The 19,287-nt window shown below is 41.1% G+C and overlaps 1 protein-coding gene across 1 annotated transcript; it reads left to right on the forward strand.

The window, feature by feature from the left end:
• Positions 1–1,283: 1,283 nt before the first annotated feature.
• Positions 1,284–19,286, forward strand: LOC146381808 (uncharacterized). Its single transcript, XM_084937938.1, has 12 exons — positions 1,284–1,737; positions 2,424–3,280; positions 3,416–3,596; positions 4,254–4,393; positions 9,420–9,985; positions 10,110–10,383; positions 10,495–10,690; positions 11,910–12,094; positions 12,492–12,587; positions 12,917–13,081; positions 15,087–15,180; positions 16,863–19,286. Exons 2-12 carry the CDS (start codon positions 2,458–2,460, stop codon positions 16,924–16,926), a joined length of 2,784 nt encoding a protein of 927 aa, XP_084794064.1. The 5' UTR covers positions 1,284–1,737; positions 2,424–2,457; the 3' UTR covers positions 16,927–19,286.
• The last annotated feature ends 1 nt before the right edge of the window (position 19,287 follows it).

Raw genomic sequence — 19,287 nt, forward strand, 5'->3', positions numbered from 1 at the left:
GTGCAACAACCGCAAATCCAACTGTATTTCAAATTTATTACAGTCACACTGGGACAACGTTTGCTACGACAGATGCTGATGTTCATAAAGTGAAACTATTGTAGGTGTGGCTGGGAAAAAATGAGTCATATAAGGGTGGCATATAAACATGAGATTCAAAATAAAAAAAGAAAAATTTCAATCATACTTCTATATTTAGTTTTAAATTTAAATTAAGAGAAATTTGTAAAAGATAAAAAGAAACCTAATGCTTGACACTTACTGCTAAACCAGTCGCCCTAATAAAAATATATATTAGGAAAGGGAAAAAAGGGGAAAAGAATACACACTTTCATCATAACAAAAACACCCAACTGCAGTAATTTTGCGATTTCTAGAGAGCAGAAATGAAATTGTCTCATTCACTCTCGGTATTACACAAACAGTGTCCTTGGACTCGGTTGGTGTGGTCAGTTTTGTATCAGATGATTCCTCTGGGAGCTCAAATCCCAGCAGAAGGCTGCGGAAGTAGCGAGGGTGAAAGTACCACAGTAACTTTGGTGTTTTGGGACTTTTCATTTCCACAAATGTTAACCCTCTTCAGACACCCTGAGTAGCATTGAAAGAAAGGGGAAGAAAACTTGTACAGAGGAAATTTATAGTTAAAGAAATATCCTGAAATAATCATTAAGATTACTATCATTTCAGTAACTTCTCTGTTACTTTTCTTGAAAGTTAAGTAAAGTTTATTTATAAAGCACTTTTCACAGATATGTAGTCCCAAAACTTTGTACTATGAAAATAATACAAACTATGAATAACTGCAATAAAATATAATAGAAAAATCAATAGATAGATAGATTCAAATTGGTGTTTAATACAAATTATGTTGTTTATTTGCATTTGGAGGGCACTGGCTATATATGAATATAATGATTTATATTATTTGAAAAATGAAGCAACCTGGCACATTATTAAGCCGGGGCTTTTGTTGTGGGGGTCAGGGGCCCCATGTCAGTGGTCTGCTTGGCCCAGTTGGTGATCCAGCTTTGTATTCATCTCCCCGTGAGTTTTTGTTATGCCTATGCCCAAAAACAAATAGGAGCTTTATTGTTGTGCACGAGGCGTATATAACTACATATACCTGCTCAGCTTTCTAGTCCACAGAAATGCTTGTGAAGTTGTGCTTTTTAATGAACTTCTCTTTAAAAGACAAACCAGCAGTAAACAGTAAACCTGGCGCTGGGAGGGACTTGTGCTTTCATTGAAGTGTTACTGAAGCCACTCTCCCCTAGTTCACAGAGCGGGGTCAGGGGCCCCCTTCAGGTCTTTGAAGGCGTCTTTCGCGGAAGATTATTAGGCTGCTTAGCGCTGCAGACAGTCAGTCAGACAGACATATTTACAGCATTCACACACAGCTGTGGACTAATCTTTGTTTTCTTGATTTTTCCTTCCTGCTAGCACTGCGTCTCTCTGTTTCTTTCTTTATTTCTTTTTTTACTGGCGTTTTGTCCTCAGCTGCGACTGGCCTGAGCCTCCCTGGCAGGCATCATCCCCCTCAGTCAGTCTGACCGCCCACAGCACGGTGGTGTCGGAGGTGGGGGGAGAAAGTGCTGCTTTGTGAATGACGGGAGCGGCAGAGCACAGAAAACAAACTTTAGCAATAATATTTCCGACGGGGAAGTGATTTTACATCCACTCGAGAAGTTTGAGCTGCCGAACCAGCGACACCTGGACGAAGAGGACCGAGAAAAATCTGTAAGTCTCGACGCTTTTTAGGACCTTGTGTGGCAATGATAGAAATCAGATTGACAGCCTTTTTTCTTCTTCTTCTTTTCGACGGAAAGATGCATGCATAGCAGCCTAACCGTGACCGGAATAACTGCAGTGAGATGGGAGATAATTTGGTGAAAGAATTTAACTCCACAGGCGTTTTTCCCCCTCCTCTCTCCAACCAAGAAGAGTGACTGCCGTGCAATCTAATGTAGTCTCTTTAACACACATTAAAAAAAACAATTAAAAGCTAATGTTAAATACTGTGAAGATTAAGCTTTAGATTGACTCAGAAATGGGATAAGTAAATAAGAAAGGCTGGGAAGGCTGATGCCTCTCTCGTATAGTTCAAACTATATGTGGCTGTTTAGTTTCTTAATCCCATTTATTCACTTGTGTGGCATTTCATCGTTTCACGCAAAGTTTCCTTCTGCTTGCCTCTGCGTTTCGCAACAATTCATGACTCATTCAGAAGACGTGCATTCCCACTGTCACCATGAACGAAAAAAAATACACTCATAGAGGACTCATTCATGATATTATGAGGCTTCTCCTCAAGTGGTGAACAACTGTGAAATGTCACTCAGTCTTATTAATACTCCTTAACTAAGTTTATTTCACTGAGGAATGCAACTGGTGGTCTCCCCCCCCCTCTTTTTTTGTCTTTGCAGAAGCTTCCGAGCTGCTTCAGTGAAGCTGTGAACCATGGCGGTTGGTCTAGCCTGCGCTGCCTGTCTCTGCCTGGTGGTGATGGTTGGAGGTGACCCCTGCCTCATCATCAGCGAGATCAATGCTGACAACCCAAGACTGGACACCACTGAGTTCGTGGAGTTGTATCACACCAGCGGACAGCGGGCCCCGCTGGACGGGTACACCCTCGTGTTCTATAATGGAAACGGAAATATAGCCTACAAGGTGCTGGACCTCAAGGGCCACAGCACGGACGACAGAGGTTTCTTCTTGGTGGGCTCGGTGGACATGCTCCCCAAACCGGCCATCCTCCTGCCGCCAAACACAGTCCAGAACGGCCCGGACGCCATTGTCCTCTACCGCACACCTGCCGCTCGCTATAATGAGAAGATGAACGTCACGGCTGTTGGGTTAGTGGATGCCGTCGTCTACATGACCCGCCGTACTGGAGGTGCAGAGTTCCTCGCGGAGATGCTCACGCCCGGGGAGCCGGCTTTCGTCGAGGATGAAATGGCGCTCGAGGGGGACGAATCAATCGAAAGGTGCCTGCTGTCTGAAGATCGGTGGGGCTTTCAGGTGTCCTCACCCTCCCCTGGTCAGCGAAACAACTGCACCCCTCCTACTGCTCCGTTGACCATCCCTTTAATTACTGAGCTGAAGCTAGGCGGAGGGCAGGTGGAAGGGCTGGTGGAGCTGACGGAGGCTCCGTCTGCAGGTTCTCTGGTACTGGTAGTGTGGGATGGGAAAACAGACCGGGTCAGTGTCAGCGTGGACGTGGACGTGGACACCTCCAGGAACGGGTTGATCTCTGTAACCATAGAGAAGAGCTACATGAAAGGTCAGTGTGTACTGATCCGATGGCTTTCTTATTGTAGTTTAAGCTTATTGTTTGTGGGTCTAGGTTTCGTCTGCTTTTGTAGGTTTGACGTGTGCGTTGGTCATTTTTCATTTGTCTTTTCTTATGGCTTCTCAGGAGATGAGTCTGGGGCAGTGGCCATTTACAATGGAAAAGCTACAGACTTTCCTGTAGGCAGTCCACTGAGCCAGATACAGCCTCTAGATGCATTTGTGTATGCCGGACCCGGAAACAAGCCTAGTGCCAACCTCACAGAGACTCTCATACCGGGCAGGCAGCCGTACCAGCTCAGCAACAGGCAAGACTTGTCGACAGTTTAGTGTTTTTTCTCGATTTTAAGCTCAAAAGTAACACTGTGAAAAAAAAAAAATATATATATATATATATATATATTTGTGTGTGTGTGTGTGTGTGTGTGTGTGTGTGTGTGTGTGTGTATATTTTGACTGTCAGCAATATTCTGTGGTTATTTTTGAGCCAGTAGTTTTGTTGTGCAACATGAGGCTGAGTCACTCAATGGAGGGAAGAGGGTCAGCTTGTGACCAGTGTTCCTCTTTTCTTCACTGTGTGGTCACAGCAGAGCTGTAGTGAAAAGTAGCCTTTGACTTGTGCTGATATTTGCACTTGAATTTGAACGCTGCATTTCCTTAACGCGTCCCTGATAAAAATATGACCGTGTTTTAGAGCTGTTTTAGCTCTGTGTGGATGTACTTAAGTGCTCTGAGCGGATGAATGTATGGTTTACGTGGGAATTCTGACCTACAATCACAGTTATCAAACTTTATGGAATTAATTAGTTCCAAATTCCAAATGACATTTTTCTAAAGCCAAAAATGTCTTGATGGAAAACTGCATTTAAAAATTAAGGTTTTATTATTGGGTAGCATCAAGAGGTAAATGTGTTTGCCCATAGTTCACTATGATTGCTCTCCATATGATTTCTTTATTTTGTCAGTTTGAGGGAGGGCGGCTTCTATCTCAGTCGCTGTGGTGTGGCTACCTGGGCCAGAGACCCTGGCATCTTCTGGGAGGCTCCACAAACTCCTGGGCTGCCCAACCAGTGCCCCTGGCCAAAAATCTGCCCTCACAGCAATGGTAAGTGTTTTGAATGCTTTCCAGGCATGCATATCCAGAAAATCCAGAAAAAACACATTAGATAAAACTTATAAATAGATTTGCATGTTGTTGAGTGACATAAGTATTTAATCCCCTAAAACCCAGCCAGAATTCTGGCTCGTACAGATTTATTACAATCAATCAATCAATTACAGATACTCCCGATCTAAGCTCCTTATGTGTATAAAGGACACCTGTCCACAGAATCAATTTCTTCCACCATGGGTAAGAACCAAAGGATGTCAGGGACAATACTGTCAACTTGCACAAGGCTGGAATGAGCTACAAGACCATCAGGAAGAAGCTTTGTAAGAAGAACTGTTGGTGCGATTATTCAGAAATGGATGAAATATGAAATGTCCATCAGTCGCCCTCAGTCTGCAAGATTTTGCCTCATTGGGTGATGATGACTGTTAGAAAGTTGGTGGACCATCCCAAAACGACAAGGGAGGAGCTTAGTTAGAGATCTTGAAGGCAGCTGGGACCACAGCCACCAAGAACACAAATGCAATCCATTACTCTGAAATGAATTGAAATCTTTCAGCACCTGCGAGGTTCCCCTACTCAAGTAGGCAGATGTACAGGCCCGTGTTAAGTTTACCAGTTAACATCTATATGTTTCACTGAAGTCTTGGCAGAAAGTGCTGTGGTCAGATGAAGCCAAAATCAAGCATCAACTCCATCCGCCGTGATTGGAGGAAGATAAATGCTGAATATGACCCAAAGAGCACCACAGTCAACGCCCGAAAGTTATGGTTGGGGCTGTTTTTCACAATGGACCATGTGCAATAAAATCTTACACAATAAGCTCCTTCCCTCAACCAGAACGTGGAAGATGGGTCATGGATGGGCCTTCCAGACCCAAAATATACCACCGCAGCACCAAAGGATTGGCTAAAGAAGAAGCACATTAAGGTTAGTGACTTGGCCAGTCTTCAAGCCTTAGTCCTTTAGAAAATCTGTGGAAGGAGCTGAAACTTTGAGTTTCCGAGTGGCAACCAAAAAACCTAAAGGATTTAGAGTTTCTCTGAAGAGGAGTGACGAACTACAGGAAATGTCTTAGCGCTGTGCTGCCAACAAGGATTTCTCCACCAAGTACTTAGTCATGCTTTGCTTGTGGATAAAGTATTTATTTCACTCAGTGACATGGAAATCAATTTATAACTTTTGTTTTTTTTCCTTTATATTTGGTTGATATTCTCTTTCTGTCCATTATGATTAAACAGGCCATAAAAATTTTAGTTCATTTCTTTGTGAGTGAGCAAACTTACAAATTCATCATAACATGGAATAATTATTTTCCCCATCGTTTATAGCCTGCAGGTTTTAAACTGCCAAACTAAAAAGACTTATTTTCAGGTAAAGGCCTGATGCCACCAAACCACATTTTGCACATATTCCAACAACATGACTCCAGTTGCTAAACTGCGCTGGTTGGAGTCCAGACCTTAGTGCGTTGTGAAACAATAACATGACAAAAGAAACAAGGTTGGATTCATGGTGTATGAAAATCCACGAGTCATAAATAGTAGAGCAGACATGTGAATGTATTTATGAGAGAAGACTTTTCTGTGTAGTAAATAATGCAGCTGGCTAAAAATGCTTCATCCTGCTGCTCACCCACCAAGTTTTTGTGGTGCCTTGGTGTGTGGTATTGTGAGGATTTGCCAGTCTCTTCACGCGACGAGTCGTCACATGCACAATCCCAACACAACTGGCAGGAAGGATATCGGTTAGCAGCTTTGACTCCAACAGATGGGAGTGCAGCAAGAAGACGTATTGCCATAATAAAAAAACATCCAATGAGTGTCCGTGGGAAAATCTGTGTGAGCTGTTTGCAGGGAAAGACAGTTTTTGATTGTTGAATTCTTTGGCACGTGTAACATAAGGCGCTACATGCATAGGCATGCAATCATGGATGCTTTCAAATTGATTTTTTTTCCTTTTCATCTCGTCGCAGGAATTTTCCCAAGGAGACGATGAATTTGGTTATTCAGAATTTGCGTGCTGTTAGAGTTGTGACCAGACGTTGATGCAAACGTTGAAATATTATGTTGTTTAGATAAAACTGGAAATGAAAGATTTTATGTAGGTCATGTGATTAGAGGGAAAGCTCAGGAGAAGCTGGAGGTTTATTATCTTGTCTTATGTCCCAAGACAATAACCTAAAGCTCGAAGTGGGATTGTTGAGCATATGTGGCTCAATCATTTCTGATTCTCATGTTTTGTCATGCCAACATGTGCCTTTGATTAGCCTTTATGCATGTTTTTGCAGCAGGGTTGATTTAAAAAAAAAAAAAAAAAAAAAAAAAAAAAAAAAAAAAATTATTTAAATGTTTTAATTATTTTTTAATTATTATTTTACTTGTTTTATTTTAATATTTTATTGTTATTTTAGTTTAGCTTTATTTGTATTTTCAGTTATTTTTTATTATTAAATATTTTTTGTTAAATAAAGGCTATAAGAAAATGGAAAATTGAATGTCCGCTTCACAGGTTATACATAAAACCAAAAAACTAAATGTCCCACTATTTATTGGAGAGAATCCTTTAATAAAAAAAAGGTTACTGCTCACAAAGAAAACAATGCAAGAGTTTTGTCTGTGCAGCTGTTATGTATTTGCTTAATTATGACCATGGTGATTCTTCCTCAGGCAGAGATTTGGGTTGTTTATCCTCTGTGACAGTGTGTGGGGAACCGTACAATGCCCGCCACGTTGCACATGCTCTGTGTGGTGGTGGCTGCCTAACAAATGCGTTGCCTAGGCATGCCTTCACAACCGTTAGGATCAGACAAATAAGAAAGAGCTTTCAGGGAGTTTGTAATTAGTGAGGTCGCAATAATGATAAAAAATCTAATTCTTTAAGGCCCCAAAATAATTTCAGTTAATCGCTGCTAAAAAAAGACAGAAAAGTTGCTGAAGTACTCAAATTACCAAGTGAATATGAAAGCAGTCACACTACGTATGGTGGAGGATTTTTTTTCTTTTTTGGGGGGGGGGGGGGGGGAAATAATTTGTTTCCTGTTAAGAGTTAAAGTTAGAGCTGTAGCCAGTTTGATTGACAGGCATGCAATCATGGCCATGTGGGCATGTGACCTCACCTCATGAGTCACTGAACTGATCATCTCTATTGTGCTGTTGCTGCCTTTTGTAGCGTTTTTATGTACTTACCTGTCAAATATTATGGCTCGCTGTGTGGTACATCCACATGGAACTTGCTAGCATTAGCTAATAACTTAGCAGTGCGTGTCCTCATCCAAATATGGTCAATTCTGGCTTAAAAACAAACAAAACAAAAAACCCTGTCGTGGTGGCAACAAAACATTGAGGCTTAAAAATCCAAATTTCAGAAACTAGTAGGTAATGTCATGAAGGCTGGGTCCATGAGCTGTAAATGTAGTGCATGGATATTTTTCCACAATAACATATCACTAAACTGTAAACCACAACAAATCAGAAAGTGACACATCCAAGAAGTTTAATTAGATGTACACACATAATCAGACTTGGCAGGAAAGTCATGACGGTTATAATGATCAGCAACCTTGTGCTTTTTCCATTGTTGGCTGTCATTGGTCAGAGTTCAGTGAGGTGTTTGTATTTCTGCATTGTGAACTTCCAACCTTCTCAGTGAAGGTCTTTAAGTTGGTTTTAGGGTAAATTAGGTGTTTACTTATGATGATTAGTAAGGCAATGAAGATATGAGTTGGTTTTATGGGATATGGCTGTTTATTCTATCGTGGTGGAGCTGATGGATGGAGGGTTTTGTAGCCCCGAGCAGTGTTCTCATTGAGCACCCAGATGGCCATTGGGAAGAAGCTTCTCTTGAGCCTATCCATGTGCATCTCCGGGCTAAAGTAGAGCTTTCCTAAAACAGGCAGCTATCCCGGTGTTTGGGGAAATATGGTCCTCATTAATAAATGATACTGTGTCAGTCTTATTAAGCATGTAGTGCTATAAAAATTCATGTTTCGGTACTTCATTGCAGAAGTCACAGTTTGGGACACACACACACACACACACACACACACACACACACACACACACACACACACACACAAAAGATCAGCTAATATACTTGTTTTTAAGTTTACATACAAACGTGTTAAACCCAAAGCTTGTCTTTCCTCTACATCACATCAGAATCATCTTTCGCTGCTCATGTAAAAAATATCAATAGAATCTCTCATCTCAAAACAATCAAATATTTTCAGACTGCATAACCTATTTTATCACGTTGGAAACCATTTGTGTGTGTTATGTAACACTGGCTGTCATTTAGGTATTAATAGATTGTAGGTTAGGTCTTATTAGCGACTGCTGCAGTAAGCGGTGTAGAAAATAGAGTGACTATGAATCTTGCGACTGATATATAATAGTCATTAAAAAAGAAATGTTTGTGTTTTGAATAGAATTTTTATAATTCAGTATCCTAATATAAGCATGTACAAGATTTTGAAGACTTTATGAGATATGCTCTGAATGTGATGCCAACAGTTACCTGTCCAGGTCTGCTGTTGAGGGAATTCCTCTTCATTTGTGGATGAGTGAACTATGAAGCTGTGCAGTGTGTCTGAAGCTGATGAACACATCAATTATTAAATGCATAATAAATATGTTAAGGACTTCCTTACATGTGTTTCCATTGTGCTCTGAGGTGCAATCATCTATTTAAGAAGGTTCATGTTTTATCTGGAATATTTTTAACATTGCTCCGTAGTATTTTCCTTCTGAAGCAGCTATGTGATCAGCTTATGTTTCCATTAAGGTTGTTCATCCCTATGACAAATCAAACTATCTTGAATATGATGACAAACGTGATCATGAGATCACTAGTAGTAGAGGTGACAACATAATTACTTTTACCACGGTGTTATGTTTCATGATTGCGCTGTATGTGGGAGTTTAAGAGGGGACATCGTCAGCTGTAGGAAAACATCACCTTGTTGCTGAGCTGCAATGGCCTAATAAATCCCTAATAAATTCCTCCTTTTATGCTCCAGTGGTTCCAGGAGGCACAGACTCGCCGCCTCACCTCCCACCCTGGGGCAACACTGACTTCCTGATCAACGAGCTGAACACTGATACACCCGGCGCAGCTGAGGACGGAGAGTACATCGAGCTGTGGCACCCATCAGGCCGCCGAGTCTCCTTGCAGGACATCTGGATACTGCTCTTCAGTGCGCACAATAACAAACCATACAGGGAGATCAGCCTGAGCGGACACTTCACCACCTCCAAAGGGTATTTTCTGCTGGGCAGCGACAGGTTGGTGCCAGCCCCATCGCTGCGCCTGCCTCCCAACACCATCCAGAACGGACCAGATGCTGTGGCGCTCTATCGCAGCCCCTTCGGCCCACCGTCGGCCGCGCAGAGGGGGATTCCTACTAAAGGCCTGCTGGATGCTGTGGTTTATCGACAGAGGGGGTCAGACAAGGAGGCACAGGAGCTGAGTAAAGCTCTGACTCCAGGACAGCTGCCACTGCTGGAGGACCCGGAGGTTCTGCCTGGTGATGAGGCCCTTAGCCGTTGTAGAGGCCTTTACCCCTATGACCTGTCTGCTTTTTCAGTGAGTATTAACATTTCAGACAATAAAGCACCAAGTCAGGATTGGGTGGTTTATTATCTTTTCTGTTTTGTCACAGACATTTTTGAAGTTAATAAAGGTCTACGTCTTGTGTCATCCCGTGTAGGTGGCTCCACCAACCCCTCTAAGGGAAAACAGCTGCCCTCGCCCTCCTCCTGCCCCTGAGGGTGTGGTTATCAGTGAGGTGGCTAGCAACCACTGGACAAATCACAGCCAGCAGCGGGCCTTTGTGGAGCTTCACGGGCCACCTATGACAGACCTGCAGGGCCTGGTACTCTCTGTGTTTGACCAGGAGCGTAGTGGGACCGTCATTGCCCTTCCCTTGACCGGATCTATTGACCGGGACGGATTTTACATCATTGGAAATGTCACCGGTGCAGGTGAGAGCAATTGAAGATTTTCTTTCTTAAAACCAACCAAATCTATTTGCCTCTTTGACTCGCCTCACTTTTTTTTTGTCTGTAACCGGTTCACCTTCTCTCTCTGCATAGATCAGACCTTCCCAGAGGGCTCCACGATTCCCGGGCGAGGAGCTGTAGTCCTGTGCTACGACCTATTCAGCATCTGCAGAGCTGGAACCGCTCTGACCAACTCCAGCCTCAGAGATGTGCTTGTGTTCAGTGAGAACCGGCAACTGCTGTCCTCTCTGTCCACCACCAGGGGGAGACAAGTAATCCCAGCTCTCAGGTACACACACACACACGACTCAACACATGAATCACACACTTTATAATTAATGATGCCGCTCAAAACCACAGCTTTGTAGCGATATTTCAAGACTTTGTCATTAATACAAAAGATGTCCTTATTCACAGGAAAAAAAGATCCAAAGAACATAAAACAACACATTTAAACACAGAAAGTAACCATTTATTTAGCCTTTTCATACGTTTAAAGTAGGCATAGCTGCCTCCATTACTTACTATACAAATATAACTCACTATAGTGAAATATAACCATAGAAACCTGTAGCAAAAATGTTTCCTAATCACAGCAAATGCCATATTTGATTAATCAAAGTCTGTCAGACTTGGCGCATGTCTATGATTTGATCAGAAAAACACATTTCAAACATGCGTCACTTCAGGTAATTGGAGCTTGGAAGTGAAAGTAGAAACCCAATTTTCTCCAGGTGGTGGTAAAAGGTTCAATCAGGAACAAACAGCTGGAGGCGTGTGTGTGTGTGTGTGTGTGTGTTTGTGTGTGTGTGTGTGTGTGTGTTTGTGTGTGGGTGTTTGTGCTGAACTGTGGAGTTCGGCTCATATTCTGTCAGCACAAATTTGGAGAACAAGAGGAATGACTGCCAAATGCAAACAGACATTTGAGACTATACTGTCTATGTTTAAAGGCTACACCATTCGACCATACAGCAAAGTAATAGTTGTTTTTATTAAGAATTTTATTTTTGGGGGCTTAAATTTTTTTTACACTTTCTGGAAAAGATTGGCCTGATGGACAAGTGCAGAGATCAACAGAGGTCAGGGTCCAAGAGGCATAGCAGAGTGTCTCTGAGACAAGAAGGTTGATGAAAAGATTGATAAGCATCTGAAGTAATGCACACAGTGCAAGTCTTGAGCCACCCCACATATCTATATATAATTTTTTTCCAAGTGCACTTGAGCAGTGGCTCTCCAGGCTTTCCGAATGGTTTCCAAAGTTTTTCTTTGCTTGGCTGCTTTTTCACTCACTTTCAGCCAAGTCAATAAAACTGACTATTTTCTAAGAAACTGTTTTTTGTTAAGCTGTTTAACACTGACTGAGTCAGACAAGCACTTAAAAATGTACCTAATGCACCTTTGGCATTTTGAGGAATGCTAAATTACACAAAAAATAAAGTTTGTTCAAATTACTGTCAGTATGTGTACCATTCAAAATCAGTGTACTCAAACATGCGCTGTACGTGCAGGTCAGTGGAAGATGGTCCCGTCACACTTAGCCGGTGTTCATGCTGTGAGGTGAGGAGCCCCTCATCCTGGACCACCTCGTCTGCCACACCTCACAGCACCAACCTCTGTCCTAGCTCCACCTTCTCAAGTCAGATTGATCTTTGCCTCGGACCGCTGTCCACTGACTGGCAAGAGCAGGTGGGAGGTAAGGCATCTTAAAATGAACGTTTATAAAAGTTTCAAAAAAAATGTTACGGGATATGGAAGCTTACATGGAAGTGCCTTATACCTGCATTCTTTCTGACTGCCAGCAGAAGGCAACTCCTGTGTTTGCAAAAAGAAGTCCAAATTTATGAAGAAATGGAAAAACAGTCTGAGTTCTCATTTTTGACATAATCAGACATTTTTTTCGTGGTAAATTTTACGTTAGTTTGTGCTCATTTTTAGCTTCATTGAACACAATTTAATGCCCATTTTATTTTGTTTGTCAGATTCATCCCTTGCTCGTGGCGTCCGGCTTAAAAATAAATAAATAAATTAATAAAATCAAGATGGTCTCATTATAACGCAGTAACTAAGAGCTCACACTCTGTTTTTCACAGACTGCAGTGGTCTTATCCAGGGGAAGGGGGTCTCTGAGGTGGCAGACTACTTAGAGCAGCGATGTCATTGTGGCATTTCTGCTCTGTATCTCCAAGGTGAGCCACTTTTCCACAAAACCAACCACATTAGGCTCATATTCAATGAAAGACTGTAGTAGCTCATCCCTGTTCTTTGAAACAGCTCTAGAAACTTATAGTTGGAGAATGAAATCATTAGGAGATAGGCGGGCTCAGGTGTGGCTTGTTTCCTTTCATCATCATGCCCTTTGTCCCTCATAAACACTGAAAAACTGCCACAAATGCTGCTGTTCAATAGTAAGCTCCAACCTCCCAGGTTTACAGAGTCTATATGTATACAAAAAAATGCACATCCTGAGCAATTTTTTGTAGAAGGTGAAAAATTTGTCTGTCTGTTCTTGTTTAAGGGGCAAACTTTTCTTGTGTGTCTGGCTGGCTGCGAGTTTGGGGGAACATTCAGGCTCTGTCGGCCCATCAGAGGGCCCTGATCATCCAGACATCGCATATGAACCTGTCGTCCACCCAGGGAGACGTCTGCTCCTCCCCCACTACCGGTCGTTACACAAGCACATGTAAGAATGACCTTGTAGCAGTTCAGCATCATTGTTTCAAAAAGATTAGCTACAGCAATCAGTCAGGACCCTTTAGTCTGCAGTGAAGTGCCCAATTTAGCAGGAAATCAGCAGGAAATCTGCATCATAACCCACCTAGTTACCTGACGTCCGCCTCCCGAGAAATGGAACTGGCTGGCTGACACATACCACACGGTAATTAGCACGTAATGCAGCACACATAAGCATAAACGTCATCGACTACTCTGGTAGGCTATGTAAGAAATACGAAGCCTTAATCAGGCATAAGTCTAAACTTCTAAATTTGGTTCTTTGGATCCCAAATTTCACTGCATGAAATCAAAGAAATTTCTTGTGTCTCCACTCCTGTCTGATTTTGGCACACAGGAATTTGTTGTAGCCTTTTGACCTCTGGTTCAAAAGGCTCATGTAAGACAGAATTTGCCTCTTTGAAAACAAAAATAAAGCAAGTGTAAATCTGTCAAAGGTAAAATAGTGGAAAATGTAAAATCTGGAGAGCAACCAGCCTGCCACGAAGTCTGAAAGTACTTAAAGTAATCATTATGATCCTAAGTGTTAACTGCCATCATGATACTATGTTTAATTACATACTGTTCATTTTTAAAGTACTGTGCTGCCACACTTTACATCTTGGCTTTTATTGTGAACCAGTCGCAAGAAATGTGACAGCTGGTGATTGCTCATCAGAAAGTTATCTAAAAAAAAGTTGAAATGGTAATTTTTAGATTAGAAATGCTGCAGCAGGCTGTTTACCTTTAACTTTAATAGGTCTTGCTCTCTGGGAGAAATTATTAGATCATATAATTAGATCATTGTGTTTCATGCATGATTTATAAAGGTGAAAGGTGAAGGACCTCCCTAATTAGAATGAAATCTGACCTGCTCTTACCCGTAGTAACAAAAAGGAAATGAGAAAGTAACTTCTTATTATGTTATATTTATATTAATAATAAGTTCTTCTGTTAGTTTAAATGTTGGAACATTATGCATATTTTTTTTTATAGTAGGTACACACTTTTTACAGTGGTTTAAACAAGAGTATTTTAAAAAGTTCAACATAAGAAGTGAAAGACCCTGGTTTAGATTCAACACAGCAACATTTAAGCCCAAAAATGTAATTATCAATCAAGAAAAGGGTCTTCTCTTCTGCCTGTGAATTTTGGCAGCGTAAGGAACGATTTATAAAGAACTGATCCCACATACAAATACAAATACATGACTAATAGTACAAAGTGAAAATAGACTGAGGAGAAAATAATTTGCTGTTAATTAAAAACTCTCCACAAGACAGTTGGAGTTTCTGTTTCGCTGCCGTATGAAGTATTTCTCGGCTCAGTGTTGCTTGGACTCCTTCTGCTTTGTATTGTGTTCTGTGACCCAGAAAGCTGTGTTTTGCAAAAAGAGATGAGGTTTCTATGCATCAAAATATCTAAATAAAACAAATTCTGTTGCACTTTTAAATTTCCTTCCTAATGTTTAAATTGCTGTTATTCTTCGCTTACGTTTTCAGAAATTGTATGTTATAGCCTTTTAGGTCTGGCCGAAACACAGCAGGACCATAACATCCACCTTCCCAAGGTTCCAAACAGCCACAGAAACAACTTGTTAGAAATGTTAAAATATTTTGTTTGCTTTAGAGATTTATAGAAGTGTAGGAGTTGGAATGAGAATCGGGGCTAGCAGTGGGCAAAACAAATGAATCTGTAAAGTATTATAAGCTAACCAAAGAGCACCAAACAAATCGAACAAATCGCCTCCTTATCTAACATAAGCATGAGAAAACCTTGTCATAGCAAATAGCAGCTCACCCCCTCAAACACCTTCAGACTGGCAAGACCTGCAGGTGGACACAGGTGTGGCTGGTTGGAGGCGACACCTGTCCAGGGCGATGGATGCGTTGGCTTTTTGCTGCGTGTAGGAGGTTGAATGTTACAACACCAATCACGACCAGGACAGTGTAACTTACCTTTGCTCTTCTTTTTAGCATCTGCCCTGGGTTTGCAGATAGGGCTGATAGTAGCTGTGATCCTGGTGCTGGGACTAGGAGCTGCTCTGGTCACGTATTTCTACAGGAGGAGGTGAGATCTCCTGCATCATCTCCCCCTTTCATACTACATATGAATGTAGATTATAGACATTTTTAAATATCTTATCACAATATGGCAAAAGCCTTTTATGGATGTATTTGCTATATAAATCTTTTCAGAAATGTGTGTAATCGTTTTGATTTGTAGTGATTCCTGCGATTTAAAATATGTGTGACAGAGTTCACTACACCACAATGGGCACTGCTCATTTAGCCAAGACCGCGTGTCCAAGTTATAATCCAGCCTTGAGCTCTGACTTTTGGGTCTACGCTTCCAGCTGTGAAAGATTGAGTAAATAACAGTTGTAGTCAGAAGTTTACATGTACTGACTGGTTTTGGAACAGATAAAGCAGGCTAACATGAAGCTGCTGGAACGGCCTTCCCAAAGTCCTGACCTCAAACCTGTTGAAAATCTGTGGACTACTCTTACAAGCTGGGTCTGTGCCAGGAAACCAACCAACCAATTTAAATTAACTTTGACCACACTTCTTGGCAGAATTGGTAAATATCCAGCCAGAATTATAAGAGAGGCATCTGGCCGAAGTGCTAAGAGACATTTAACAAAATATTAGTTGGTGTCTGTGTTTATCTTTGAGCCTCTATGTAATCGAGGCAGATTCGAGAAAATCCAAAATAAATTCAAACTTGTGCTTCCACTTCTTGTTTATTAAAGTAATTAAACACAACCACTACACCATGGAGAAAGAGCAATTTAAAGAAATCATGCCCCAAATTACCACGAAGTTCCTGCTCATCTGAGTGTCTGTAAACGTCTTCTGTAACTATTTATAAAAACTGACCTTCTTCCTGTCAGCACTACTTGTGAAGTTCCATGACTGTTGTAGGACTCCTGCTGCATTTAGAGTACATTGAACTCTTTTTAGCCACTTGCATGCATGTGTTTCAATTTAGCTGCAGACCTCAAACTTGCACAGAGTTTGCACAACGTTGCCTGATGAGCTGACCTGAGTTTCATTTTGAGGATTACGGTTAGTAACGAGAGCTACAAGCCAGACACCAGATAACAGTGTCTAAGCCAGAAGCATGCTTTGTTTTTTGTTTTTTGGGGTGTGTGTGTGTCTCTGTAATAATATCGATCAGGATACAGTTCCTTTGAGTTATGGTACCTGACATATCCTCATCTTTTTTGTGAAACCTTCATTCAGTCACTTCCCACCCTGCTTACCAGAACTGGGTTTCTGCATGCAGTGCGCATGGAGGAAGACTAACTGATTAGCAAAAATGAATAACTACCACAGGGAGGAAGTAAAACTCACAGGACTATATAAAGACCAGTGATTTAAAAAAAAAAAAAAAAAAAAGTCAGGAAATGACTTCACAGAAATCCATTACTCTGCGACTTTCTCCTCTAAATGAAATTCATGAGCTAAGGGGTCACCGTTGGGACTAGCAGGAGTGCTGGAGTCCTAGAACTTTCTGATCACACATTGTTATGCGTTATTAGAGGTATATTTAGTGTATCAAAGAGCGAAACAACACGAGCAGATTTAAGGTTCAAACATCCACATTTTCAGGTTTATGGATTGCAGAATTAAGGTGAAAACCCTTCAGTATGTCTTATATTTCTTCAGCTACATCTAAAAGACACTTTTTGTCAGCTATTTAAAAAATAAAAGTTTTACATTTTGTAACGCTGCTGTGTGCTTTCCCAGGCGTCCTCTGGACTATTACACCATGGAGCTGAGTGAGCACGGGGAGGGACTGTCTGATCTATAATCCAGGCTTTGGGCCAGCGGCTTTTTGCATGTGGTAGTGGCCACGTGCAGGGGAGGACTTCAGCAGAGAGAGAGAGCTACTGTGGGTAATCAAAGGGTTAATTTGACCTGTGGGTAACTAAATGTGCGGCTGTTGTGAAACAAACGCCACAAAGTGTCCTTCTGTCAAAATGACTTGTAATTGTTAACTATGTGGTTGCATCCAGTGTGTGCGTGACGTGACATTTTATAGCTTCAGTGACATGAAATTAGGCAACCAGTGTGCTGCATTTTAAAAGTCATAACATTCTTCTTCTTCTTTTTTTTCCTAAGAATCGATGTGCAACCTTTGCCTGTGAACAGTGCTGGTTACTACTTTTAAAAGAAAGGAAGATATAAGAAAGGGATTTATTTTTAAGTACTTGAGTCCTAAATTGTTTTTCTTTTATTGAGTCGTTACTCGTTGCTATGAATGAAGCTTTTAAATTAAGACATTTAAAACAACAATGCTTCTGATTTCTGCAGGAATGCCTGCTGGCACTAAAGTGTTTTTAACACCAGGCTGTATAACAAGATTACATTCTGTTCACGTCTTATGTTTTTGACTTCCTGCCTTGTTTTTCTGCTCTATATTTTGATAGATGACTTTGAACTGTAGTTAAAGGGCCTGATTGCCCTTTAAATGTGAATGTCTCTAACCTGTAATGAGTGTCTGTAACCACTTTTGTACTCTTGGTCAAAGAAAACTGTTTACAGTGTCTCGTTTTTGAAAATTAGAAGAAGGGATTGTGCGAGACGTATGAAGTAATTCCTTAAATGGGGAGAATTTGTTTATAAGAGATGAAATATTGCTTATTCTGTGTTTCGCTTGTGTTCTTAGTGGCTCGGAAACCGCTCTTGTGCCTTTGCCCGGTGTTTCGTTTGATCAGTTGTTTCTCCACTTAATAGAGGGGACAGCACAAGTTAGCCATAAGTGTCAGTACTACAAATATGACGTTGATATTCTCAGGGGGGGAGACATTCTTAGCAGTCTGAAATGATAAGTTATTGCAGGGATGCAGAGAGAATTTTATCAGTTGAGTTAGTTTGAGTTCACTTTTAATAGATTATAAATATCAGACCTAAAATAGTCAAAATTGCCAAGATAATGTGCCATGAATGAGCATGTGTATGCTGTTTTTGATAGTGTTGAAGTGCTGTTTGCCTCTTTGTGTTGCTTTTCTCATCAATCAAATGACCCCACCCCCACCTCCCTGTACCTTTCTCGTCAACTCTAATCTCACAGTAACATTTCTTAATACAACCATGTAAAGCTACATCAGTCCTGTCAAATAGGATTTCAGTCAGGACCACTATAGTTAAAAGAAAACATTATTTTTTATGTAGCTCTAGATAAGCTTGTAAATAAGTGGAAAGCCAGAGCTGGGGAGAGCAGCAGCAAGATCTGCGTCAGAAACAGCATGAAGAAGGAGGAGCTGTGGGTGGAGGTTTGCACATGCAACGGCAAGTGTATGAAGGCTAAAGCAGCTTGAGTAGCGTGGCCTAAGTGAGACTGGATGCACAGAACGGTATCAGCTGTGCCATCAGCTGATGTGACGTGGGCTCGCGTCGAGATCAGATGTGAGGCCGAGCTAGACTTCGTGGGCTACTGTGCTTGATTTATTTTAGAGATGCGCTGCTGCTTTCATGCGACTTCTTTTCTTTTACATCAATTTAGCCAAGTCAAGGCAATTTAAGTTTTTTTGTTTTTGTTTTTTTTTTAAGCGTTCGCAGTGATTTAGTGGTGTGGCTTTCCACCTTGTAATGCCCGTTAAATGTCTTTTCTGGTATATTTTAGGTTTTTGTGAAACGCAGTGCATGTTGATAGGTTAGAAAATGAAAAGACAGGATGAAGAAGTTGCTCTTCAAGATTACAGATTATACATGGACATGCAAATGAGCTCGCCGCCGAGTGCAACTTTGATGTCTCTAACCTAAAATAAACTATTGTGAGAAAATGGCTCATGCAACACTACTGCGTGTCGGCTTCTTGCTTTATAAACCTGAGCTGACTAATTCACAGATTTGGGTTTTTGCAGTATTCAAAGTCTAACAAAACTAGGAGTGAAAACAGAAGCATGCGAATGTGACTGAGCACTAAAACGGTGTGTACATGCAGCAAGTACTCTCAGAACTTTACACAACAAACAACATGTCACAAAAAACACTGGAAAAGTTTAAAAAAATAAAAAACTTTGTATCATCTGCATGCACAAGTCATGAATTACAATGTTTCTCTTTTTTTCCCCCTTTTTTTTTAAATGGTTTATTTTTCATGTTTTTCCTCAAATGTTTTGCACATTTATTTGAAAAAAAGAAGTCAATAAATTTGAAATATGTGCAG

The sequence above is a fragment of the Perissodus microlepis genome, chromosome 8 (genome assembly GCF_051167445.1).
Source record: "Perissodus microlepis isolate ML-2025 ecotype Zambia chromosome 8, ASM5116744v1, whole genome shotgun sequence".
Classification (NCBI taxonomy): domain Eukaryota; kingdom Metazoa; phylum Chordata; class Actinopteri; order Cichliformes; family Cichlidae; genus Perissodus; species Perissodus microlepis.

What these genes read in the sequence shown, in the direction of transcription:
- LOC146381808 (XM_084937938.1), top strand. Translation starts at nt 2,458, where the DNA reads ATGGCGGTTGGTCTAGCCTGCGCTGCCTGTCTCTGCCTGGTGGTGATG. An exon ending in TTCTGCTCTGTATCTCCAAG is followed by an intron (nt 12,588 to 12,916) that starts GTGAGCCACTTT and finishes TTCTTGTTTAAG; the next exon opens with GGGCAAACTTTTCTTGTGTG. An exon ending in ACGTATTTCTACAGGAGGAG is followed by an intron (nt 15,181 to 16,862) that starts GTGAGATCTCCT and finishes GTGCTTTCCCAG; the next exon opens with GCGTCCTCTGGACTATTACA.